The 22,331-nt window shown below is 36.1% G+C and overlaps 1 protein-coding gene and 1 non-coding gene across 2 annotated transcripts in view; one reads left to right on the forward strand and one right to left on the reverse strand.

Moving 5' to 3' along the window:
• Window positions 1-1,255: 1,255 nt before the first annotated feature.
• The window catches only part of LOC115213289 (myosin-11-like), a 59,864-nt gene continuing 38,788 nt past the window's right edge, over window positions 1,256-22,331 (reverse strand). The window contains exons 9-15 of the mRNA XM_036504125.1: window positions 19,812-19,943; window positions 16,498-16,636; window positions 14,597-14,676; window positions 9,399-9,551; window positions 5,803-5,905; window positions 2,885-2,928; window positions 1,256-1,428 (exon numbers count right to left, since the gene is read on the reverse strand). Of these exons, the coding sequence (XP_036360018.1) occupies window positions 1,264-1,428; window positions 2,885-2,928; window positions 5,803-5,905; window positions 9,399-9,551; window positions 14,597-14,676; window positions 16,498-16,636; window positions 19,812-19,943 (816 nt within the window). The 3' untranslated portion in view covers window positions 1,256-1,263. The remainder of the gene's footprint in view (window positions 1,429-2,884; window positions 2,929-5,802; window positions 5,906-9,398; window positions 9,552-14,596; window positions 14,677-16,497; window positions 16,637-19,811; window positions 19,944-22,331) is intronic.
• On the forward strand, window positions 2,353-2,459 carry LOC115213577. The gene has a single exon (XR_003881829.1). It is a non-coding gene; the product is annotated as a U6 spliceosomal RNA (small nuclear RNA).

Below are 22,331 nucleotides of genomic sequence, written 5' to 3' on the forward strand. Positions count from 1 at the left end.
GTGGCTGTGTGGTAAGTAGCTTGTTAACCAATCACATGGTTCCAGGTTCAGTCCCACTGCGTGGCATCTTGGGCAAGTGTCTTCTGCTATAGCCCTGGGCCGACCAATGCCTTGTGAGTGGATTTGGTAGACGGAAACTGAAAGAAGCCTGTTGTATATATATATATGTATGTGTTTGAGTGTCTGTGTTTGTCCCCCTAGCATTGCTTGACAACCGATGCTGGTGTGTTTATATCCCTGTCACTTAGCGGTTCGGCAAAAGAGACCGATAGAATAAGTACTGGGCTTACAAAGAATAAGTCCCAGGGTCGATTTGCTTGACTAAAGGTGGCGCTCCAGCATGGCCGCAGTCAAATGACTGAAACAAGTAAAAGAGTAAAAGAGTATGGTCAATTCATTCAACTAAAAAAACTCTTCAAGACAGAGCCCCAGCATGGCCACAGTCTAATGACTGAAACAAGTAAAAGATAGAAGTGTGTAAATATATATATATATAATTATATATATATATATATATGTGTAGCAGAACTACATAATACATATCCAAAGTGAATTGGTAGATGGAAACTGAAAGAAGGCCTTCATTTACACACACACACACACACACACACACACACACACCACACACACACACATATATATATATATACATATATATGTGTGTGTGTGTATATATGAAGGCCTTCTTTCAGTTTCCATCTACCAAATCCACTTGCAAGGCTTTGGATATGTATTATGTAGCTCTGCTACATATATATATATATAGATATATATATATATATATATTATATATATATATATATATATATATATATATAATATATATATATATATTTACACACTTCTATCTTTTACTTGTTTCAGTCATTAGACTGTGGCCATGCTGGGGCTCTGTCTTGAAGAGTTTTTTTAGTTGAATGAATATATATATGTATATATATATACATATACATATATATATATATATATATATATATGTATGTGTGTGTGTGTATGTATATGTTTGTGTGTCTGTGTTTATCCCCACCAGCATTGCCTGATAACCGATGCTGGTGTGTTTACATCCCCATATCTAAGTGGTTCTGCAAAAGAGACTGATAGAATAAGAACTAGGCTTACAAAGAATAGGTTCTGAGGCCGATTTGCTCAACTACACGCAATGCTCCGGCATGGCCACAATCAAATGACTGAAACAAATAAAAGAATATATATAAAACAGTTGTTTTTAGAATGTTAAAAAAGAAAAAAATCTCAATGAAGAATTCAAGATTCCTTTATTTTTTCAATTTCTCCAAAACTGTCTTCAAATCTTTGCAACCAACCATAAATTTTTTCATAAATATAACTCATGGTTTTCCCACAAGAAGCCATTGTTTCTGATATGTTTTCCAAATGTTCTTCTGTGTTCAGTTCTCTATGCTGAGTTGACTAAAATTAGCGTTAAAAAACAAATACAATTAGGTAGCTTAACAGAATATTTGCCTATTCTTAGTGTTTTAGCAAATACAACTGGCTGAAAAACGAAGGTGGCTTCATTGAGGTTTGAACTCAGAACAAATACCACAAGACAAAAGTAAGAACAGCTACTACAAGATATTTTTGTCCAATGCTCTAACAACACGGCTAATCCACTGCCCTTAATTTCTAACACAACAGAAAGCCAGAAATTTGGAGAAAGGGATAGTCATTTAAATCAATACCTGCCTTCTAATATTTTATTGGTATTTTATTGATTGACTCCTGAGGGAATGAAAGACAAAATTGACCTTGGCAGAATTTGAACTTAGAAGTAAAATGTTGGAGAAAATACCACAACATATTTAGTTCAATGATCTAAAGATTCTGCCAGTCAGTCCACTACCTTTGAAAACCTATGTAATTACTATAATAATAAATAAATGCGTCCTTTTAAAGCCTAGCCAGGCTCATGGGCCCGGTTTCCCAGTTTCTATGGCGTGTGTGTTCCCCAGCTGGATGGGATGCCAGTCCATTGCAGCGTTACTCATTTTTGCCAGCTGAGTGGACTGGAGCAATGTGAAATGAAGTGCTTTGCTCAAGAACACAATGTGTTGCCCAGTCCAGGAATTGAAACCACAATCTTACAATCATGATTCTGACACCCTAACCACTAAGCCACATGCCTCCACATGTAATTACTATAATTGGTATTAATTTTCAACAGCATTTCCTTCTCCAGTATAGATACAACATGAATTTCCTGGTATCTTTGGTACTGAAACTATTCCAGATTACTGACTTTTCTGAACCAGAGCTGATCACACTCTGAATTAAATATGAAATTTACTTAAATGATTAAATGAAATACAGGTACCTACTTGTACATTAGTATAAATGTATTGCTCTGGCTACACATATACTAAGATTGGAACAATACAGAGAAGATTAGCATGACCCTGCACAAGGATGACATGCAAATTTGTGAAGAGTTCCATATTTCTTGCCATAAAAACCATGCCAAAACAGACTCAGAAGCATGGCACAGGCTCCTACCAGGCCAGCTCCAGTCAAACTGTCCAACCCATGGAAGGAGGACATTACATGACGATGATGATGATGATGATGATACTCGTTTATATTAATATAGCACACTGCAAGATACCAAGTAAACTAGCATGGCTGTCACAGGAATTTGGAGTTCCTGCTTGTAAATTAGTGTAGATTATAAGAGGTTCCAGAGACCATCAGTATTTGGAAAGTTGGCATTGTACCTGTTTTACTCAATAGAGATATGTTCTTGATTTGGCTTTTGCTTTTGCTTTTGCTTTGTAAAGTATACTTTTCAAAATATTATTTATATCCAAAATATAATTCTTCTCTTATATCAGTTTTATTTCCAAATATGGGAGAATTTCTAAAAACCTACCTCCACCATGAATTCTGTCATTTTCCGCATCATCTGCAACAGTTCTAGAATAAAAATGAACCATAATGTTATATACTATATTAAAGTTATTGCCAACAGATATAGCCAGTGTATTAATTTAATGGTGACAGTTCAGAGTTGTAGATGTTTGGCAAGTGACTTCATCTGAGACTGTCTGTTGAAATGAAAAATACTATATTGTAAGAAGAGTTATGAAAGTAACTTAAAACACACACACACACACACACACACATGTACGTGCATGCAATGAGTGACCCTTGGTGGAGAGAAGCCGAAGGAGGTCACTTGTGTGTGTTGGTATATATATATATATATATATATATATATATATATATATATATATATATATATAAAGTGCAGGTACAGCTGTGAGGCTGAGAAAACACATGATTGGGTTTTATGTATGATACTGTCAGCAAGTGTCTACTACAGTAACCCCTGGACAACCAGAGCTTTTTAGGTGGATTTGGAGAATAGAAACTGAAGGAAGCCTGTCGTGCAAGTGTATGTATACAGTTTCAGTCATTTGACTACGACCATGCTGGAGCACCACTTTAAAGGGTTTTAGTCAAAGAAATCAACCTCAGAACTTATTCTTTGTAAGCCTAGTACTTATTCTATTAGTCTGTTTTGTTGAACCGCTAAGTTAAAGGGACATAAACACACCAGCATCAGCAATGGTGAGTGGAGAAACACAGACACACATAAACACAAACATATGTATATATATATATATTATATATATATATACATAAAAACAATTGGCTTCTTTCAGTTTCTGTCTACCAAATCCACTCACAAGGCTTTGGTCAGCCCAAGGCTATAGTAAAAGACACTTGCCCAAGATGTCATGCAGTGGGACTGTACCTGGAACCATGTGGTTGGGAAGCAAGCTTCTTACCACACAGCCATGACTGTGCCTATATATAAATATGTATATCTATAATAATAAAATCAAAGTTCTGTCTGTCCATCTGGGACCCCTGTATTTCAGTCTACATTTGTTCTACACAGACATATTATAACTGTTTGGAATCAGAATGATCCTGGGATTGAAAATCTACCCTTTGTTTGATTCTTGAACATTCAGCTTTGGGATATAATTTAAAAGCAGTTGGGTTGCTATTTCTAGCAGGTAAAGCTTAGCTGATTAATGCCATTTTGGCTGACATTTGTCAAATGACATCAGAGATTATTCATTATTACTAACTTTGTGGCTGTTAATGTGTGACTATATGTGTGTCGGTGTGAGCACATGAAAACCCCCTTAATACATACATACATAAATACATACATACATACATAAATACATACATACATACATACATACATACATACATACATACATACATACATACATACATACATACATACATACATACATACATACGTACATACATACATATGTGTATAGACATGCACATAAGCAAAAAAAAAAGAATGCAGCTCTGATAACGGACAGAACTAACAACTATTGAAGAGGTTGCAAGAAGCAATGAAAATGTTGGGAAAAAATAATAATACATGAGTGGAAACTGAACCAGTGTGTGTGTTAATTAATAAGGTATTAAAACAGAACAACTCTCCCCTGACACAACTATATATATATATATATATACATATATATATATATACATATATATATATAGTATATAATATATAATTGTATATGTGTGTGCATGTGGGTGTGAATGTCTGGGTGTGAGTGTATGTACCCTTGTCTTGATGTCATGTGATGATTGTGGGTGAGTGTCACCATCCTGCAAGCTTGAAAAAGTGGATGTTGAATGACAATGAGGAGGAGGAGGAAATATATGTATATATATATATATATATATATATATATATATATATATATATAGAGAGAGAGAGAGAGAGAGGAGAGAGAGAGAGAGAGAGAAAGAAAGAGAGAGAGAGAGAGAAATATAAATACATATATATGTGTGTGAGTGCATGTGTGTGTGTGTGTGTGTGTGTGTGTATATACTGTTCCTTTTATCTTGTGATGGTAATTTTACAATACAACAAATTTTGTCTTACATCAACCAGCTAGCAGCTGACACTGTTCTATTGTATCTTGATAGAGGAAGGTATTTGATAAAAGAGTTAAAAGATAGGAGATTAAGGAAATTTCTGTTTTGAATATTTTTATCATTTTTATATATTCAAATGTGGCAACTGAAAATCTGAAAAACTGAAAATTTTAGTAAAAAAAAAACCTTATCAAATCAGCTGAATTCTGCAATATTGGTAGATGCTTTTGATTGAAATTCCAGCTACTTGTGTCACAAATATAGCTTCCCCGTTATAAATAAACTATATGTTTATGCTTATATTTGTGTGTGTGTGTGTTTGTGCATATGTACATGCATGCATGAGTGTGCGCATGCGTGTGTTACATGCTCCGTTATGTAAAATGTTATTAGATACATTTAGAACAACTGTTCCCAACATCTGGACAAGGCAGCAAGCTGGCCTAATCGTTAACACATCAAACAAAATGTTTTGCGGTATTTCACCCATCTTTCGCAATCTGAGTTCAAATTCTGCTAATATTGACTTCACATTTCATCCTTTCAGATTGATGAAGTAGATATCATTTGAGTACTGGGGTCAATGTAATCGACTAACTTACTCCTCCCAAATTTCATGCCCTGAATCTGTAGTAGAAAGGATTCTTGTCATCTGCCACTTGGGAGCTTTTAATGAAGTTTACTCCATCAGAAGTATTTCGTTCAGTTTTCTGTCTAAGAAAAATCCATGTGACATGGTTTCTTCCTTTCTTACCTTTTACCAGTTTCAGGCTGTCCAATATAAGGATCATAGGCACTGCCTTTTCTCCCATTGAAAAAAAAAAGGGAAAAATAATAATGATTGGTAAGATATTTTAAGCTTACCTCTAAGTTCATTCACCTGGCTTTGTAGCTTTTTAGCCAGCTCCCCGTCATTGTCAAGTTTCTGCTGCCAGTATTTGCACATAATTTCTTTCTCTTCCAAAGCCTGTGATTAGATACAAATCAATCATCATCATCATCAATCTCAGTTTACATGCACCACTTTGTAACTTGGGGGTACAACCCTGACACATTTTCTTCACCGACTTCTCTTTCGGCCATCTTTCAACTCTCTCTTTCCTCTCCTCTTCTTTCCCTCATCACCCTTTTCTCCTCTTCCTTCTCTTCTCTCTCTCCTTCTCTCCTCTCTCCCTCTATTCTCTCCTCTTCTCTTCTCTCTCTCCTTCTCTCCTCTCTCCCTCTATTCTCTCCTCTTTCTCTTCTCTCTCTTTTCTCTCTCTCCCCTCCTTTCTCTCTCCTCTCTCTTTTTCCTAGCAATGTATCTCCTCTACAGCAAGACACTTGTCTCTGTCCCTCTCTATCATATTCTCTATCAACCTATCATTACCTGGTAAAAGTCACCCCACTAAATACTACTCTCCCTCCCTCTTACCCCTGGCTGAAAGGGCTCATCTTCCAAGTTACTTGGGATATGTCTGGAACTGGTACCACATAAAAAGCATCCAGTACATTCAGTAATGTGGCTGGTGTTAGGAAGGATATCCAACCATAGAAATTATGCTAAGGCAGCCAGGAGAGTTGGTGCAGTCTTCTCACTTGCCAGCTCCTGTCAAACCATCCAAACCCTGCCAGCATTAATTGTTGGGGATAATGATAGTGATGGCATTGGTGGTGATGGCAGTGGTAGTGGCAGCAGTAGTGATGGTGATGGTGATGATGATTCACTTTTCTATACTGGCATGGATCAATTTATATTTGGTATAACTGCCAAATAGCCTGAGGACAATTTCGCATTTGTACTTATTAAATTTTTGTTGTGGATTTTATAGCTGATTGTCCTTTATGTTGCCACCCTCTTTATAAAGCATATTGGGTACATTTGCACATCCCACCAGCTTGAAGGAAGTTAACATGTCACCAACAAAACTAAAAAGCCCTCACTATCCTATTGTCTCTGTTCATTTGCCAACCACTTTACAGTGTGTACTGGATATATTCTACCATGACACCATCACCAGGAAGGTTATGCTATCTCCCTGACAATACTAAACAATTCTCTCAACCCTCACTTCTTTCCATTCATTCAGTCATTCATTCATTCACCTCTTTCAAAGGATTGTCTCACACTTGGCAAGACTAAAGAGAGCCCACACTTTTATTTATTTTTTTGTCACATAACTGGGTGGGAAAAGGGCCCAAGCAAAAGAGTGAAAGAAAGGAAGAATCAGAGTGATGTGAGCAACAGGATGATAGATACTAGTGAAGGGGAATGACAGACTGCTACATAACAATTGTTGGTAATAAGGTTGAATAGAAACAGCATAAGTGACATGACAGATATGGAGAGTGATGAGAGAGAAACAGAGTAATAAAAGTGGAAGGAGTATGGAAAGTGAGAGAGATAGATGGATGTAAATGCCCTCTTTAATCCTCTCAGACCTGGGCCCCTGTGTCTCCTCCATCTGGGCTCCTGAGCAAAAAAATAAATAGTTGCTCAAGAGTAACAGTTGCAGACAAACTAATGAACAGAATCACAAAAAGATTCAGAATAACAATAATAGGTCTATCACACTATTTGTTCACCTGAATTGCTACTTTCCTCATCACTTTCACCAGTTTGATTGTCTGAGTCACTCTTATTGCTGGCACAAGTGTAAACGCTTTGTCCAAAGAATAAATATCATCAATAATTTCCTCAACTGCAAAGAGTCTTGGCTTTGCTTGTTTACAAGACAAAATGCTGGGTACATCACATGCTCATTTCATCACAAAATCAGTCCTTTTCTCAATTACAAACAAAAGCTATGGATGACACCTTTAACAATGAGTCCTAAACATGCTCGACTACAAAACTGCAATGCGATCAGTTGTCTAGTTTTAGCATTTTACCTTCTTTTTCTGCATATGTTGTTCATCACCGCTTTAGTGGAAATCCAGCAGAAATTACATCTATGCTATTCTTACTATAGCAGGAACACGGCTTGTCAGGGTTAAAGAGGAGGGAGTAACATAAAGGAAAGAGTGATGGATAGGAATGAAGATGGAAGATGGTAAGCAACTGGGAGCGATGGTCTCAATAATAAGTAACTAGTGGGACCCATGAATATTTCCCGGAATTAATGGTAAACTTATTGGGTTGTTTCTGAAAATTTTATCCATAAAACCTGAAAGTGTAGCCTGTGTTGTGTCTGTATGGAAAGATAGTCACTCATCTGCAGACCATCGAAAAGTGAAGGAAATTGAAATACGATGATTACTTAATACAATTTACATATATGCTTTATCTACTTTATGCACAATTTTATAGACTCAATACACAGCACTTCTCTCTCTCTCTCTCACTCTTCATCTTACCCTCTTTTTCTCTTTCCTTTCTCTTTCACTCTTTGCTTTACCTTTCAACTGATCATGTAGAAGTGTTACAGATGAGCTAAGTAATAGAGGGAAACAGTTTTTTAAAAATTACACATTTCACTCACCATCACCTCCATCCCCATCTCTCTCTTCCATCTTTACTGCTAATTATGTCACTTAATCAACAACTCCAAGAAAGCTTTCCATTTAAGAATTTATTTCATGAGTACACTTACTGTTAACTACTGTGTTTTTTCTACATATGAAATCTGTTTTCTTTGTCAGCTTGCCACTGATCCCATTTTTCCATCTTGCACACCCATAGTTTACAATCGGTCCATTTATTAGAATTTCTACTTACTCCTTTTCAGCTTATGGAGCATGGCCACTTTTCCAGTGGCACAAGAGATCTGTCTCCTTACCAGTTAACTAAAACTTTATCCTTTACTAGGTTTACTTTGAGGCATCTTGATTGTATGTTTGGAATTTTTTTTCTAAAATCTGTGATCAATTAAACTATGGGAACTAGATCATTGACATACAAGAATACAATAATTACAATAATTTTATGTTTTCATTATTCAGTGTGGATGTACATATAGATAATCTGGTTGTACATAGTGTCTGAAGAAGAAAAACCTTTCACAATTCTTCTATAGCAAATCAAGGATCAGTTAGCTAAGTGGGATTCATTCCTCACCTGGTTAGTTGATGATGGTGATCAAATATTGCAGTTCTAGAGGGAGATAGTTATTCTCAATATGAAGAAAGGTAGAAATTCTGCTGTTTACCAAATGTAAATTTTGGGTGCATAAGAGATGCAATGGGATTACAACCAGGCTGACTGAGAAGAGAAACTTTGTATGTAGCAAATGCACAAATGTAGTTAGCAATAAGTTCTTGCATTTAAAGGAGTTCCTAAGTATTTAATAATTGCTGCTGCTACCAATATCACCACCAACAACAATAACAGCATGACCACTGCTACCACAACCATCTGCAGTTTCATGCTATCATTAATTGTAGACTAATTTTCTATAGACTGTCAAGGGTAAATTTTAAGTTAGTAGAATAAGTTTGTGCCTCAAAGTTAAAATAAATGAATCTTCCTTCCAAATACTTGCCTCTCTAAGTTGAGAATTGATTAACATTATGGCACGAATTTTATTTAACTCGGAATATATATTCTCTTCAATACATTCTATCTTGTTAGCATTAACAATTAAAGCTTTAATATAAGCCTTACGGTTATTTTCAATTCTTGCATTCCATTGAGCCTGAACAAATAAGAAAATGTCAGAGCATTAACATCATCTCTTCTTAATCATAATCTATGCAATGAAGGCAACACTTTAACTCTCAAACAAATAGAAAATGTAACAAAACTCAGTATTTCATGATTCTGAAATATATTATTCTTGTTAAAAGGGGCAACAGATGGCAGAATTGGCAAAGAGCCCAACAAAAAGCATTAATGTATTTGGTTACCTCCTTTTACATTCTGAGTTCATTCCCCAGGATGATATATTGACTCTGTCATGATATGAACTTAGAAATATGTAGCATTTAAGTACCAGTGGCAGAGTTGGTTTGGATCAACTCTATTCCTGAAAGAAATATGGCTATATGCCAACATTATTGAAAGGTAATGAAATACCATTGATCATAGCATACAGGATTGAATACTGTTAAGTATTTAGTTCTGTTCCTTAACATTGAAGTTAGAAAGGGACAGTGCAAGGACTGTGAAGAGGAAGAAGGAATGGTCCAATGCCTGAAAAAGAATCAACTTTGTATTGCCTTCAAAGTCAACAAAACACACAGGGTAACTCAATCAACAGTACTTATACAAGTACTTCTGCTCCTTCCTATCATCCACTATGTAATAAAAAAGAGAGTACACATAACAAGTTTCATACAGAATTTTTTCCATTGAGAGAGTTAGAATCTAAAGAATACTTTGACATTTGAATGAAATTAAAAGCATTTTAATTTCAATTCTGACTTCAGTTGCAATATTTTTTTTCCATTTCTTAATTCAATGCCTATAAAAGAGTCAACTTTGCACTTTCTCAACAAAACACAGGGCAATTCAATCAACTGTACTCATTCCCTACAAATTAGTTGGCAATGTGTCTAGTTAAGAATAATTTTTTTAGCAATGTCATGTTTCCAAAGGTTTAGTTTAAAGACCCACTTGTGTCACATTCCTGTTTAATCCCACAGCACAACACTGGGAAAATGTCTTCTACCAAAGATTCAGGTCAATCAAAGCCTTGTGAATGGAATTCAATAGCTAAATTTGGTTAGTTATGCTTAAAATATGAAAGTTCATCAAGATACATTTTATGAAAAGAGAATCTGAGCCAATGAGGGAGCCTTTATGCTAACACTAAAAATAGTAGCCCAATTATATGAAGTTTAAACAGAAATTATGTGAAGTCCATTGGACGAATTGTTCTTCAAGAGTAAACTTGATTCACTACCTAGTTTAACACCACTGCCTTGCTGTTGTTTGCTTTTAGAAGAGTTCACTCTTTTGGAAGAGTCAGGACAGGATTTCCAGTCTGAGGATAATTATCTTCCTTTTTTTTTCTACTAGAGCAAGGGACCCTTAAAAAGGTTCATGAACCATTTAACTTTCTCCCCCTAACTATGCTATTAACTTTGTGGTAACGGTTTTCTTTTTCATCAAGCAACTAGGTTGCACTGACGGTAATCATCTCAGCTGAGATCAGCAATTGGTGCACAACAATGGTTCGGTGAATATTTATATCAACTGCTTTAACCAGTTTACGGTAGTAATTCATTCAGTTGCCTGTGTGCAGTAATGGTAATTGTGCTGATTGAGGTCGGCACTCAAGCTCTGAGATAATGTTTGGCATATATTTACGTCAACTGCTTTAGTGGAAGTACTATTCATTTACCTAAACTATATCCTTATGCAGGATGCTCTTGTGGTATTATTCCTGAATAAGGTCACTCAATAGCACAAGTCAGATCAACTTCATGTATTTACAATCACGTGAATTCAAAAATTGACTTTAGTGTGGTAGAGTTCAAAACAGAGCACCATACACAGTAGCATATCACATTGTGAACAATGGCATCAAGTTTTCTTATGTTTCTCTTTTGCTTTACATACTGTGCATCTCTTTGAAGCACTTGTCTTCTTGGAAGTGGGGGGAAACAGTCATAGAAAATGTCCACATCCCTTCACCATGCAGTGAGGAGAGAGTCCAGTTTGGGGACATCCACACATTCTGTACTTTGGCAGGTCTGATGCTTTGATCATTTCATGGAACAATAGATTCCTGAATGTCAATCCATCCCCCACACCACCAAGCATCTGCCAAAAATCACAACACACATATCAACTATAAGCAATAAACTTTTTTTTGTATCATTTCACAAATTTTCTCACCGATTTGTGTGTCATTGCCAGCTGATCTGAGTGATCAACCCTGCCCATCCCTTCATTGTATGGAAACATCGTGGCATCATTTTCGGAAAGAAAGATGTTAACATAGTTGAATCCCAATTCCAATATGATGCCAGGTTCAGTTTCTTCATGATGTCCATCAGTATCAACAGTGCAAGCAGGACTTTGATTTCATCCCGTGCGGTTGGAAACCAATCGCTGTCATGTCTGGGTCTGACATTCTGGGGATGGTTTTTAGCATAGTCATTCATTTCATCCACTATATATTGGAACATTTCATCAATCAAAAACTTGTGGAAGATTTCCAATAGCTAACTTCCATGTTCAAGTTTTGCCTTTATGCCAGACGTACCAGTAAACCCATGCTGTCAGACAAAATTGTCTCAAACTCGCCACACGACATTCTGTTGTCCAGGATCATTCACTGCCACTTGCCAGTACCTTTGATTCACCAGAATATCATCATTGTTATTGGAATCATCTGATTCTGAACTAGAAAAATACTCACTCTCTGAGTCATCGTCTGAACCAGATGAAACAACTGGTGAAGTGGTGGAGCTTGGTGTAGCTTGGCACAACAATCACAAATTTGATGAAACAGAATGTGACAATGATGTTGGCAGAGCCAGAGTGGCAGGACCAGCCTATTGGGTTGTAGATATTTACATGAAACATTTAACTGGCCTATCAGTTGGATGGTGACAGGTACTAACTCAGGCAACAGGTTCTAAGTCAGGTGGCGTATAATTACGTCAACCAATTTAAAGCATGTACATTGTGAACATAAATTTACGTCAACCATTTTAAAAGGGCTAAAACACACAGAATAAATAATGACTTTATAATTCCATTTGAGTCTTTCATCAGTTATGATTATTTTGACAAATAAATTAAAAATAACTGTATTATCTGCAAGAACAGGTTGACATCTTTGCAATTAAAAGGCTTTGACTGTTTCAATCAATTCTAACTCTGGAACTAAAGCAGTAATTCTTATGAATTCACTATTGCAAGAGGTCAGTATGGAAATCATAGACTGGGTATAAACCTTTTGTATTTGATTACTTGCACTTAAAATACAAAAGCTCATTAGGGCACACTCTACATAAAAGAAATCATAGTTAATGAGTAAACCTGTACACTTGCTAAAAATGGCAGCCAATTTTTTCTCAAATCACACCCCATCATGATAAAAGCAGAAGGACACATTAATCCTGTAGTCCTAGATATATACAATTCTTAAAAATAAATGGGATAGTCATGGCTGAAGTGCTTTTGACCATAGGCTTGCTCAATCAGGGCTCTCTGTTTGGGATAAATTACAACAACAACAGCAACCAAATTCATCTCAAGCGAGACACTGTCATCATATGAAAAGGAAAGGCACATTGAATAACATAGTACTGTATACACTAAGAATAAAATGGTACAGTTATGACTGGAACAGTTTGATCATTTGATCATAGATCTACTTGATTAGAGCTGACCTGGGGTTAAACTAACAACAACCAAGTAAATTTTAACCTTTTAGTATTTAAACTGTCCATGTCCAGCCAAAATATTCTACCTGTTTTATGTTCAAGCCAGCTAGATCTGGTTGTCCACACACACCTTACAATGTCATTCTAAAAAGAAACAAGCACATCATTGAAATCCTGATCTATGAGAGAATGTGGGATTAATTCAAAACAATGTGAATAAATAAGCAATACCTTTGACAGAGTAAGCTTGAATGCTAAATGGTTAATGTAGATTCATTCATAAAATACACACAGCAAACAAAACCACAAATTCATACAGTCATAGGTGCATGAGTGGCTGTGTGGTAAGTAGCTTGCTTACCAACCACATGGTTCCGGGTTCGGTCCCACTGCGTGGCACCTTGGGAAAGTGTTTTCTACTATAGCCTTGGGTCAACCAAAGCCTTGTGAGTGGATTTGGTAGACTGAAAATGAAACAGGCCCATCGTATATGTGTGTGTGTGTGTGGTGTGTGTGTGTGTGTGTGTGTGTGTGTGTGTGTGTGTGCATGTGTGTGTGTGTGTTTGTCCCCCCACCATCACTTGACAACCGATGTTGGTGTGTTTATGTCCCCGTAACTTAGCGGTTCAGCAAAAGAGACTGGTAGAATAAGTACTAGGCTTATAAAAGAAGAAGTCCTTGGGTCGATTTGTTTGACTTACAAAAGGTGCTGCTCCAGCATGGCCACAGTCTCAAATGACTGAAACAAGTAAAAGAATAAAAGAAAGTCACATGAACTCTCTCACACACAAATACTTCGATATAAATGGATGCAATTTCATGTGGACGCAGGCAAAGCCATGTGGCTGAAAAGTTTTCAACCACATATTTCTAGTGTCAGTCCGGTTGTGTGACACTGTGAGTTGTCTTCTACACAGTAGTGGAGGAAGAGGAGTCTGTCCCTGGTGATGCTTTTATTGGTGGGGGATATTCTTAGATCTGCTGTATCAGTCTGTATATGTGGGGGATGGGCAGGGGGGCACAGACTCTAGTTATGCCATGGCTTCTACTGTAGTCTCAGGTTGATTAATGCCTTGCAAGTGGAATTTGGTAGAGGTACAACAAATCAATAAGAAAACTTCTACATGGTTGCTTGACTTGCTAGAAATAACAGCCACAAATTCCTTCAAGTCACACCCGACCATCTTAGAAAAGAATACATTAATTAAAAAGGCCTAAGATTCCTTACTGTGAAAAATAAGTGCAAATGATCAGAGCTGGAATGTCTTTGATGAGATATGAGAGTGAAGAACAACAACAATAACCCTTTGATAAAATCAAATAAAAGTACACAGACACGTATACGATTTACTAACTCACACAACTATGAATAGAAGAAAATCTAAAATAAGGTAAATACCAATTTCTTTTTTTTACTTTCAAGATTTCTTGCAGCAAATTTTACTTCATCTTCTATAATTGCTTCTTTCTGACTTATGTCTGCAAGAGAAACAATAAACTTAACTTTGACAGGCAGATGTGGAATTATCTAAACTAAGAAGGCTTTCACATGGTCTCTAGTTTTGATTCCTCTGCATGGCACCTTGGGAAAATGCTTTCTTCTATAGGCTTAGGTTAACCAGTACTTTATGATTGAAATTTTAATAGGCAGAAACTTTATTGAAACTCTTCATATATCATCATAATCATCATCATCATTTTAACCTCCACTGTTTGACACCTACTGCTTAACACCCACTTTTCCATCCTGGCATGGATTGAATTGAATTTGTTGTTGAAATAGAAATTGTATTTCAACAAATTCCATCCAACCCATGCCAGCTTGGAAAAGTGGACATTAAAATGATGATAATGATGAAGATGACGACGATGACAATGACAATGATGATGATGATGATGATGACGAAGAGGAAGAGGACGAGGATGACAATGATGAGAAAGAAGACAATGAGGAGGAAGGTGGCTATGTGTGTAGGTATGTATGTAAGTATGTAGATAGGTAGGTACATACATACATACATACATACATACATACATACATACATATATACATATATACATGCATACATACATGCATGCATACATACATACATACATACATACATACATACACAGACATGCAGGAAGTAAATAGACACCTTTAATTTTCAAAATTTCTGATCTAAGCGTCTTAATATGTTTTCAGCGGTGTAGAATTTACAACGTAATTATTCTTTTTCATTCCAGGTGCCATTATATTAAACATTTGCGAAGAGTAACCATGCCACACACAAAAAATTCAGTAGAACTCAGATTTTCAAAGGGGTTGTATTTTTGGGCAATCTGAGGCTGGTCTTAGCCAGTGAAAAATTGCTGAAAATCTTCAAATTCCTCTTGCTACTGTTAATAGAATTATAGTGCAAATCAAAAGCCAAGAAAAAGAATCAACAGATTCTTGTCCCAGCTGATATGGGCCCCCGGAAAGGAAGCTTCACTGTTTGAAGAGAATTGTGGAAAATAATCCCCATTCAAAGGCTTTTGACATTGCAAAACAGCTAGAAGTTAGTCCAAGAACATGTGTAACATATCTGCATAAGCTTAGGTATTATGGGCAAGCAGAGAGAAGAAAACCTCTCTTTCAACCAATTAATATCATGAAAAGAAAAAAATGGGCTAAGGAGATGTCAGAAAAATCCAGTTCATTTTGGGATAGCGTGATTTTCTCAGATGAATCCAGATTTGTATTATTTTCAGACAGTGGACGTGTTTGGGTCTGGAGGCTTCCCAATCAAGAATCTGATTTGAAATGACTCCAACCAACTGTGAAACATGGTGGTATCTCTGTAATGGTATGGGGAGCTGTTAACAGCAATGGTCGTTCTGAGCTGATCGAATGTGTTGGAACCATAAACTCTGAAAAATATATCGAAGTACTTAAGCATGGACTACTTCCATTGTATTCACGTGATTGTTTCAATTGTTGTGTGAAAAGTGGGCAGAAATTCCACAAGAGACACTCACAAAGTTCATTAGTTCAATGCCAAAAAGAGTTTCTGAATTAAAAACTGCAAAGGAAATGTCAACAAAATACTAAAGTATGTAGCCCTACCTATCGATTACATATCAAATGTTTGCTTTGCGTGTTAAATAAAAGATTTTGAAAATTAAAGGTGTCTATTTACTTCCTGCATGTCTGTGTACATTCCCTATTCTCAACACTTTTTACAAGCTGTTTGCATTCCATCATTAAAAAAAAATTGTACAAATGTTTGTTATACAAACTAGACCACCTGTCCACACTCTTTCTCATTTCCTACTTACATGTGAACATTTTTGATGATGTGTTATATAATTTTTCTACTTTATAGTGTTTGACCTGGAGGCGTTTGAAACTGGGAATCCTTTTCAATACAACCTTCATTACATTTTCTTTGGTCTCTTCAATTTCATCAATACCAGCCTGCATTTAATATATAACAAAAAATGATATATATATTGTGTGTGTGTGTGTGTGTGGTGTGTGTGTGTGTGTGTGTGTGTGTGTGTGTGTTTGTGCATGCACATGTGTGCATGCACAGACACACACACAAATGTAACATTAACGGCATAAATTTAGGGATCAGAAAAGAACAAATGACTCAATGACAGGATTTGAATCCTGTATTTTTCTGCTGTGAAGTGACCCTGATGTTGTTTATACAACAGAGAACCCGCCAATCCATCCTCTCAGATTAGGTTTATCCCTTATCCCCTTTGTTTATCAATAAATGCTGCTAATGCCTCTTAAGTGACAAAAATATATCACACAAAGGTGCTGTGAACTAAAAGTTGCAGAAATGTTTTACACCAGATTTTTATATTATTTATCTGTTAGAGCTTTCCTCTTACAAAAAAAACCCCAAAAAAACAATATCCCATAACGCTTTTACTGTAAAGTAATAGTACCAACATTTGGGATATTGAACTGGACTGTAGAGGAAATCTGCTCTGGTAATATTTAAAACCATCGAAATCTTGACATCAAGGCAAAACTTTTTCGAGAAGAATGAAAAAGCCTTGTACATCTACCCAATCTGCTGAACAAACTTATCTCAGCAATAACCTGTTGGAGAACGGCTCTAGATCACTTAAAGTAATTACACATGAGTATGTTTCCAAGGAACTTGCAAGTGATACTAATATCAAAAGGAAATGTAGCTATATTAGACTTGCAGTTATTTCATCATGCCACATTTCAAGAGTTATGCTTTTGCTATCCCACTTAATCCATTGTTCAGTTTAGCACCACGCACACATGTATGTGTATGATATTTAACAGTACAATGTACAATGAACATGCACACACACACACACATATCTACATACATACGTACGTAGATACATACATACATACATGCATGCATGCGTGCATACATACATACATACATACATACATACATGCATGCATGCATGCATACATACATACATACATACATACATACATACATACATACATACATACATACATACATACATACATACATACATACATGGTAGCATGCATGTATGTATGTATGAATAAACTTTTGAAGAAGGTCACCTTGTGCATGGAAACCTGAAGGGCTGGCCTCAGATACTCTATCATCAGAACCTCAACAAGAACATCAAATGCTGAAGGTGTGAAACATGTAACCATGTGCTCTTTTCCAAGGTTGCCAACCCTCTGAAGTCTCATGAAAGATCAATTGTATGCAATGTCCTACCTATAGACTGGATGATTCAACATGTAAAATGGGTGAAAAGAATGGCAAGTCAATTTCAGATCTGAAAAGACATATAGCAGTTCACAGGGATCATGTCTTGCAAAGTGATCTGATCAATCCAGCGGAAGTTACGGCTTTCATCTATCACTCATGCTTCAAACCAAGCAGATCTGCAGTGGGACTGAATAGTCATCTGATAGGTCATGGACAGAATGTCAGAAATGTCATTGACAATGATGAAGATCAGAGAGTCGGCAATCACCTTTGAAGATAGAGCAATCACCGCATATGGATGAATGTTCTCTTCTATTTTTAATTATTTGAAATATTCCTCTAGAGAAGGAGTTGGTTTCCAACAAAGATACAAGCTAGCTATGTCATTGGAATGTAGATAAAAGAACAATGTCACATGCTGAACTTGAGAAAAAGGCTTGCATATTATTTACTATTCTGCTTACAGATTGTATTTGTAATCTGCATGTTAGCTAGTTGATTTCTTTTTCTGAAAAGCCAAGATGTTCCAGACTGCCCCTTAGGTATTTACTAACAAAACTAAGTGTACCAATTATCATCGGTATGAATATGAATTCATAATCTGGATATAGAAGCTGATGGTTTTGAAGTAGTTGCACATAGTTATCCTTTTTCTCTTGGACTTTTGAAGAGATATTCACATCAGTAGAGCAACTGACCTTTCTGATTATAAATACTTTTTCTTGTCTGCCCCAAACAATTATATCCAGATGTTTTTATGGGAATGTTCCACCAATACTCCTTGTGTTGATCCCTATGTATGTATTGAGTAGCTGGAGAATTCTATTCCAGGACAGTCTTTTTTTAAGACATAGTAAATTATTTTAATGACATCATATCACATGTGGAGGTAGTACCTTGATGATAAATTTGAGCAGCTACTGAACAAACATATGGAATCTTCCACAGAAATGAGAAAGATTTCACACATTTGATACTTCACACTTGTGGCACAATCATTAATTTTACTTGCCTCTTTGAGTTCCAAGTGATTCACTATCTCTTTTGTTTATAGGTATTTTGTAGCAATCTTTTGCTGTTCACCATGTGACGTGATGCAGCATAGCAGTTGTGAGTTCGAGAAAGGCTATACTTCATGGCAGTATTAGGAAACCATGTCTTGATGCTGAGCATTTCACTTCAACATTTTCTTTGAGGTATACTTTCCAGCTGTATTGGGATTATATGGGAATTCATTAGGAAGGAAGTACTTTCTGAGGAGCTCACTGATATATAAAATGTTATTCTCTCAGCTTTTAATTTTGATGATGCTATTTAGCAAGTACTGACTGATAGATACTATACAACATCCAAAAGCTGTCCACACTGATAACAAGCCTCTATTTCCGTTGTCACCGCTTACGCAGAGCCTGTAGATATTACTGTTTCTGATGAAATTTCCAGTTGATGACAGGATCCTGTAAGTTTTAATATCTATGGAATGAATTTTCTCTACAGACCAATTAAGTATCTCAAATGTTGCTATGTGTAAATGGTTGTTTTTATTTTGCGTTATAATCAAACAGTTCTTGTACATTAAACTGAAGGATTACTCAATACATTTCGTAGAGCACATACTTATTATAATTTTACACAAGACGTGTGATGACTGATTTTGAAGTTTTGACCTTCAAGCCTTCATTGAACAAGATGACTTTCTCCCTTGCAAAAAAAAAAATGAATTGCTAATGACCCAACTGTTTTTATATTTGATTTGTTTTTTGAAAACCCCCAGTTTGTTCTTTACCTATTATGATGAGAGTATTCCAATATAATAAATTGTATCTAGATTTAACATCCTACAATATTTCCACATGGGAAGCCAATATTCTGTTGTTTAAATTAGGTTCATTTACTTACCTGTTCTTCTATAATATGTGCTGCTGATTCTGTAAGTCTCCTTTTAAAGTCTTCTTTAAACATCTTTATATCATTTCCTAATTTCTCAATAATTTCACTCATACCAAGGGCTTCCTTTTGAATTCGTTCAGCCTGAAGATGTAATTAGAAATTTGGAAATTTAGATACATCACCCTGTCACTAATTGCCCCTTGTGAACTATGTTTTCTATATTCTTTATACTAACTCAAACCTAAAATGTGATTGATTGATTGATTGATTCTAGTTTCAGCTTATGAGCTGTGGCCATGCTGGGGCACCGCCATTTGAATCTTAGTATGTTCTTCAGTATTCGTATTAAGAATTAATTCTCTGACTTCGTTTTTTATTTAAATGTAATAATCTCTCTGAATGTAACAGTCACAAGATTGTTTGTATCCCTAACTAACTCTACTGATACATCTCAGCTTCAGTCTTCACATATCTTCTGGCAGCTGCCTTAAATCTCAAATTTAACCACTTAATACCAGTTCCACACGTTTTTGTATTTCTAAGAATGATTCAAAAGATCTAAATAGGCATAGGCATGGCTGTGTGGTAAGAAGTTTGCTTCCCAACCACATAATTCCAGGTTCAGTCCTACAGCTTGGCTCCTTGAGCAAGTGTCTTCAGACTGACCAAAGCCTTGTGAGTGCATTTGGTAGATAGAAACTAAAAGTGTGTGTGTGTGTGTGTGTTCATGTGCATGTGTGTGCATGCATGTGTTTGTCTTTGTATATATGTTTGTCCAATACCACCACTTGACAGCTGGAGTTGGTTTATGTCCTGTACCTTAGTGGTTCACCAAAATAGGCCAATAGAATAAGTACCAGGTTTTAAAATAAGTACTGGGGTCAATCCATTCAACTAAAAACCCTTCAAGGTGGTACCCCAGCATGCTCATAATCCAATGACTAAAACAAATAAAAGAAGGAAAAGAAGATAATAGCTTGCAAGTGACCCCCACAAAAGCAGGCTGATAATACCCCCACATCACTACCACTGGGATTCCCTAAACTATATCATGGAGAATCCAAGAAAATCCAGGCCCCTACATTAATGGGACCAATCGTTGTAAATTATGCATTGCAAAATGGGTGAGGATCCTAAAGGACTCCCTCAGCCCAAGGAACATCCTGAACTCCAGAACAGAGGCCTTTGGGCCATGCTTACATTTCAGGAAATTCCTGCTAACCTATTAGAACCCATGGGATAACAGGGCCACCAGTGATCGATAGCCAAAGAAATACAATCCCCTTTGTTGACATTGAGTAATGGGGTACTTTCCTCTTCCATATTCTAGAGAGGCCATTCACTAGAGAGGCCCTTAGCCAACAGGTTTTGGGATCTTATGATATGCCATATAGCTAAGCCCTTTATGAATATACACTTGATAGTAAATTAGCTTCTTCTCTAATTTATTAGAACCAAAGAAGCAACTACCCAAAACTGCTCTCCTTGATATATCCTTCCACATACCTAACAGAACTACACAACCAAAAACCACTGTATCAAATCTCACTAACAGTCCTTTTACAGCTGTGAGAAGTTCACCCACTAGAATATTAAAAAAAAAGCATTAGCAAAATATAAGTTGTCTTTATTCACAAAATACCTTGCAGGCTCATTGTTTCTCCCAAATTACCATCACACATTTTGGTCACTTATCAAAAAATCTTCAAATCAACTTCTCTTAACTAAGATGGCTCTACAGATAGAGTCATGCTATAACATTTGCTATCTGTTTTGCCACCACTCTGCTCATTCACATTTAAAAATATATCTCAGATTCATTCTCTTTCATTCACTATATCATCAAAGCAAAATCTTCTTTTAACTCAATAAAATAACTAGCCCTGATTTTTTTTCCTCTTCTATCAACCTTAAACAGCTTGCTTGCAAGATGGATGCTATCCTCATTTTGACTTCTAACTACTTCTCTCTCAACTTGTGCCAACTACAATTAAATGGAAACAGTATCTTAAATCTTATAAAAGAGTAACTTGCTAATTTCACTTCCAAAGAGTGATGGAACCAGACATAAGAACCACCTCTTGTGTCATATTGAATTTCTTTATATATGCCACATCAATCACATTAACCACATCAATCATATCAACAAAAGCAATGATGTCAGCCTTATCAACAACATCAACACAAAATACATCAGCCACATCAACAACATTCCCATCAATCACATCAGTCTGGGAGAGCCTGTAATGGTCCCAAAACTATAAAAATATATTATTTTCATTAGATTTTTATCACCAAAATGTTCAACATAATCAATTCAATTACAAAATATTGCCTACTGCAATTTGAATTATATTCCTCTCATAGTTGATTTCAATATGGCTTCTTAAAAATAAGTTTTGAACACTTATTTTCCTGTATCACAGCAAGTCTTCAACTGCATAAAAGTCATAGTAAAAGCAAGACTGTCAAATCAATATTAGCAAAGGCTTTGATAAATTATGCAACACAAATTTCTAGGTCAATTCA

This window comes from Octopus sinensis, linkage group LG6 (assembly GCF_006345805.1).
Source record: "Octopus sinensis linkage group LG6, ASM634580v1, whole genome shotgun sequence".
Lineage (NCBI taxonomy): Eukaryota > Metazoa > Mollusca > Cephalopoda > Octopoda > Octopodidae > Octopus > Octopus sinensis.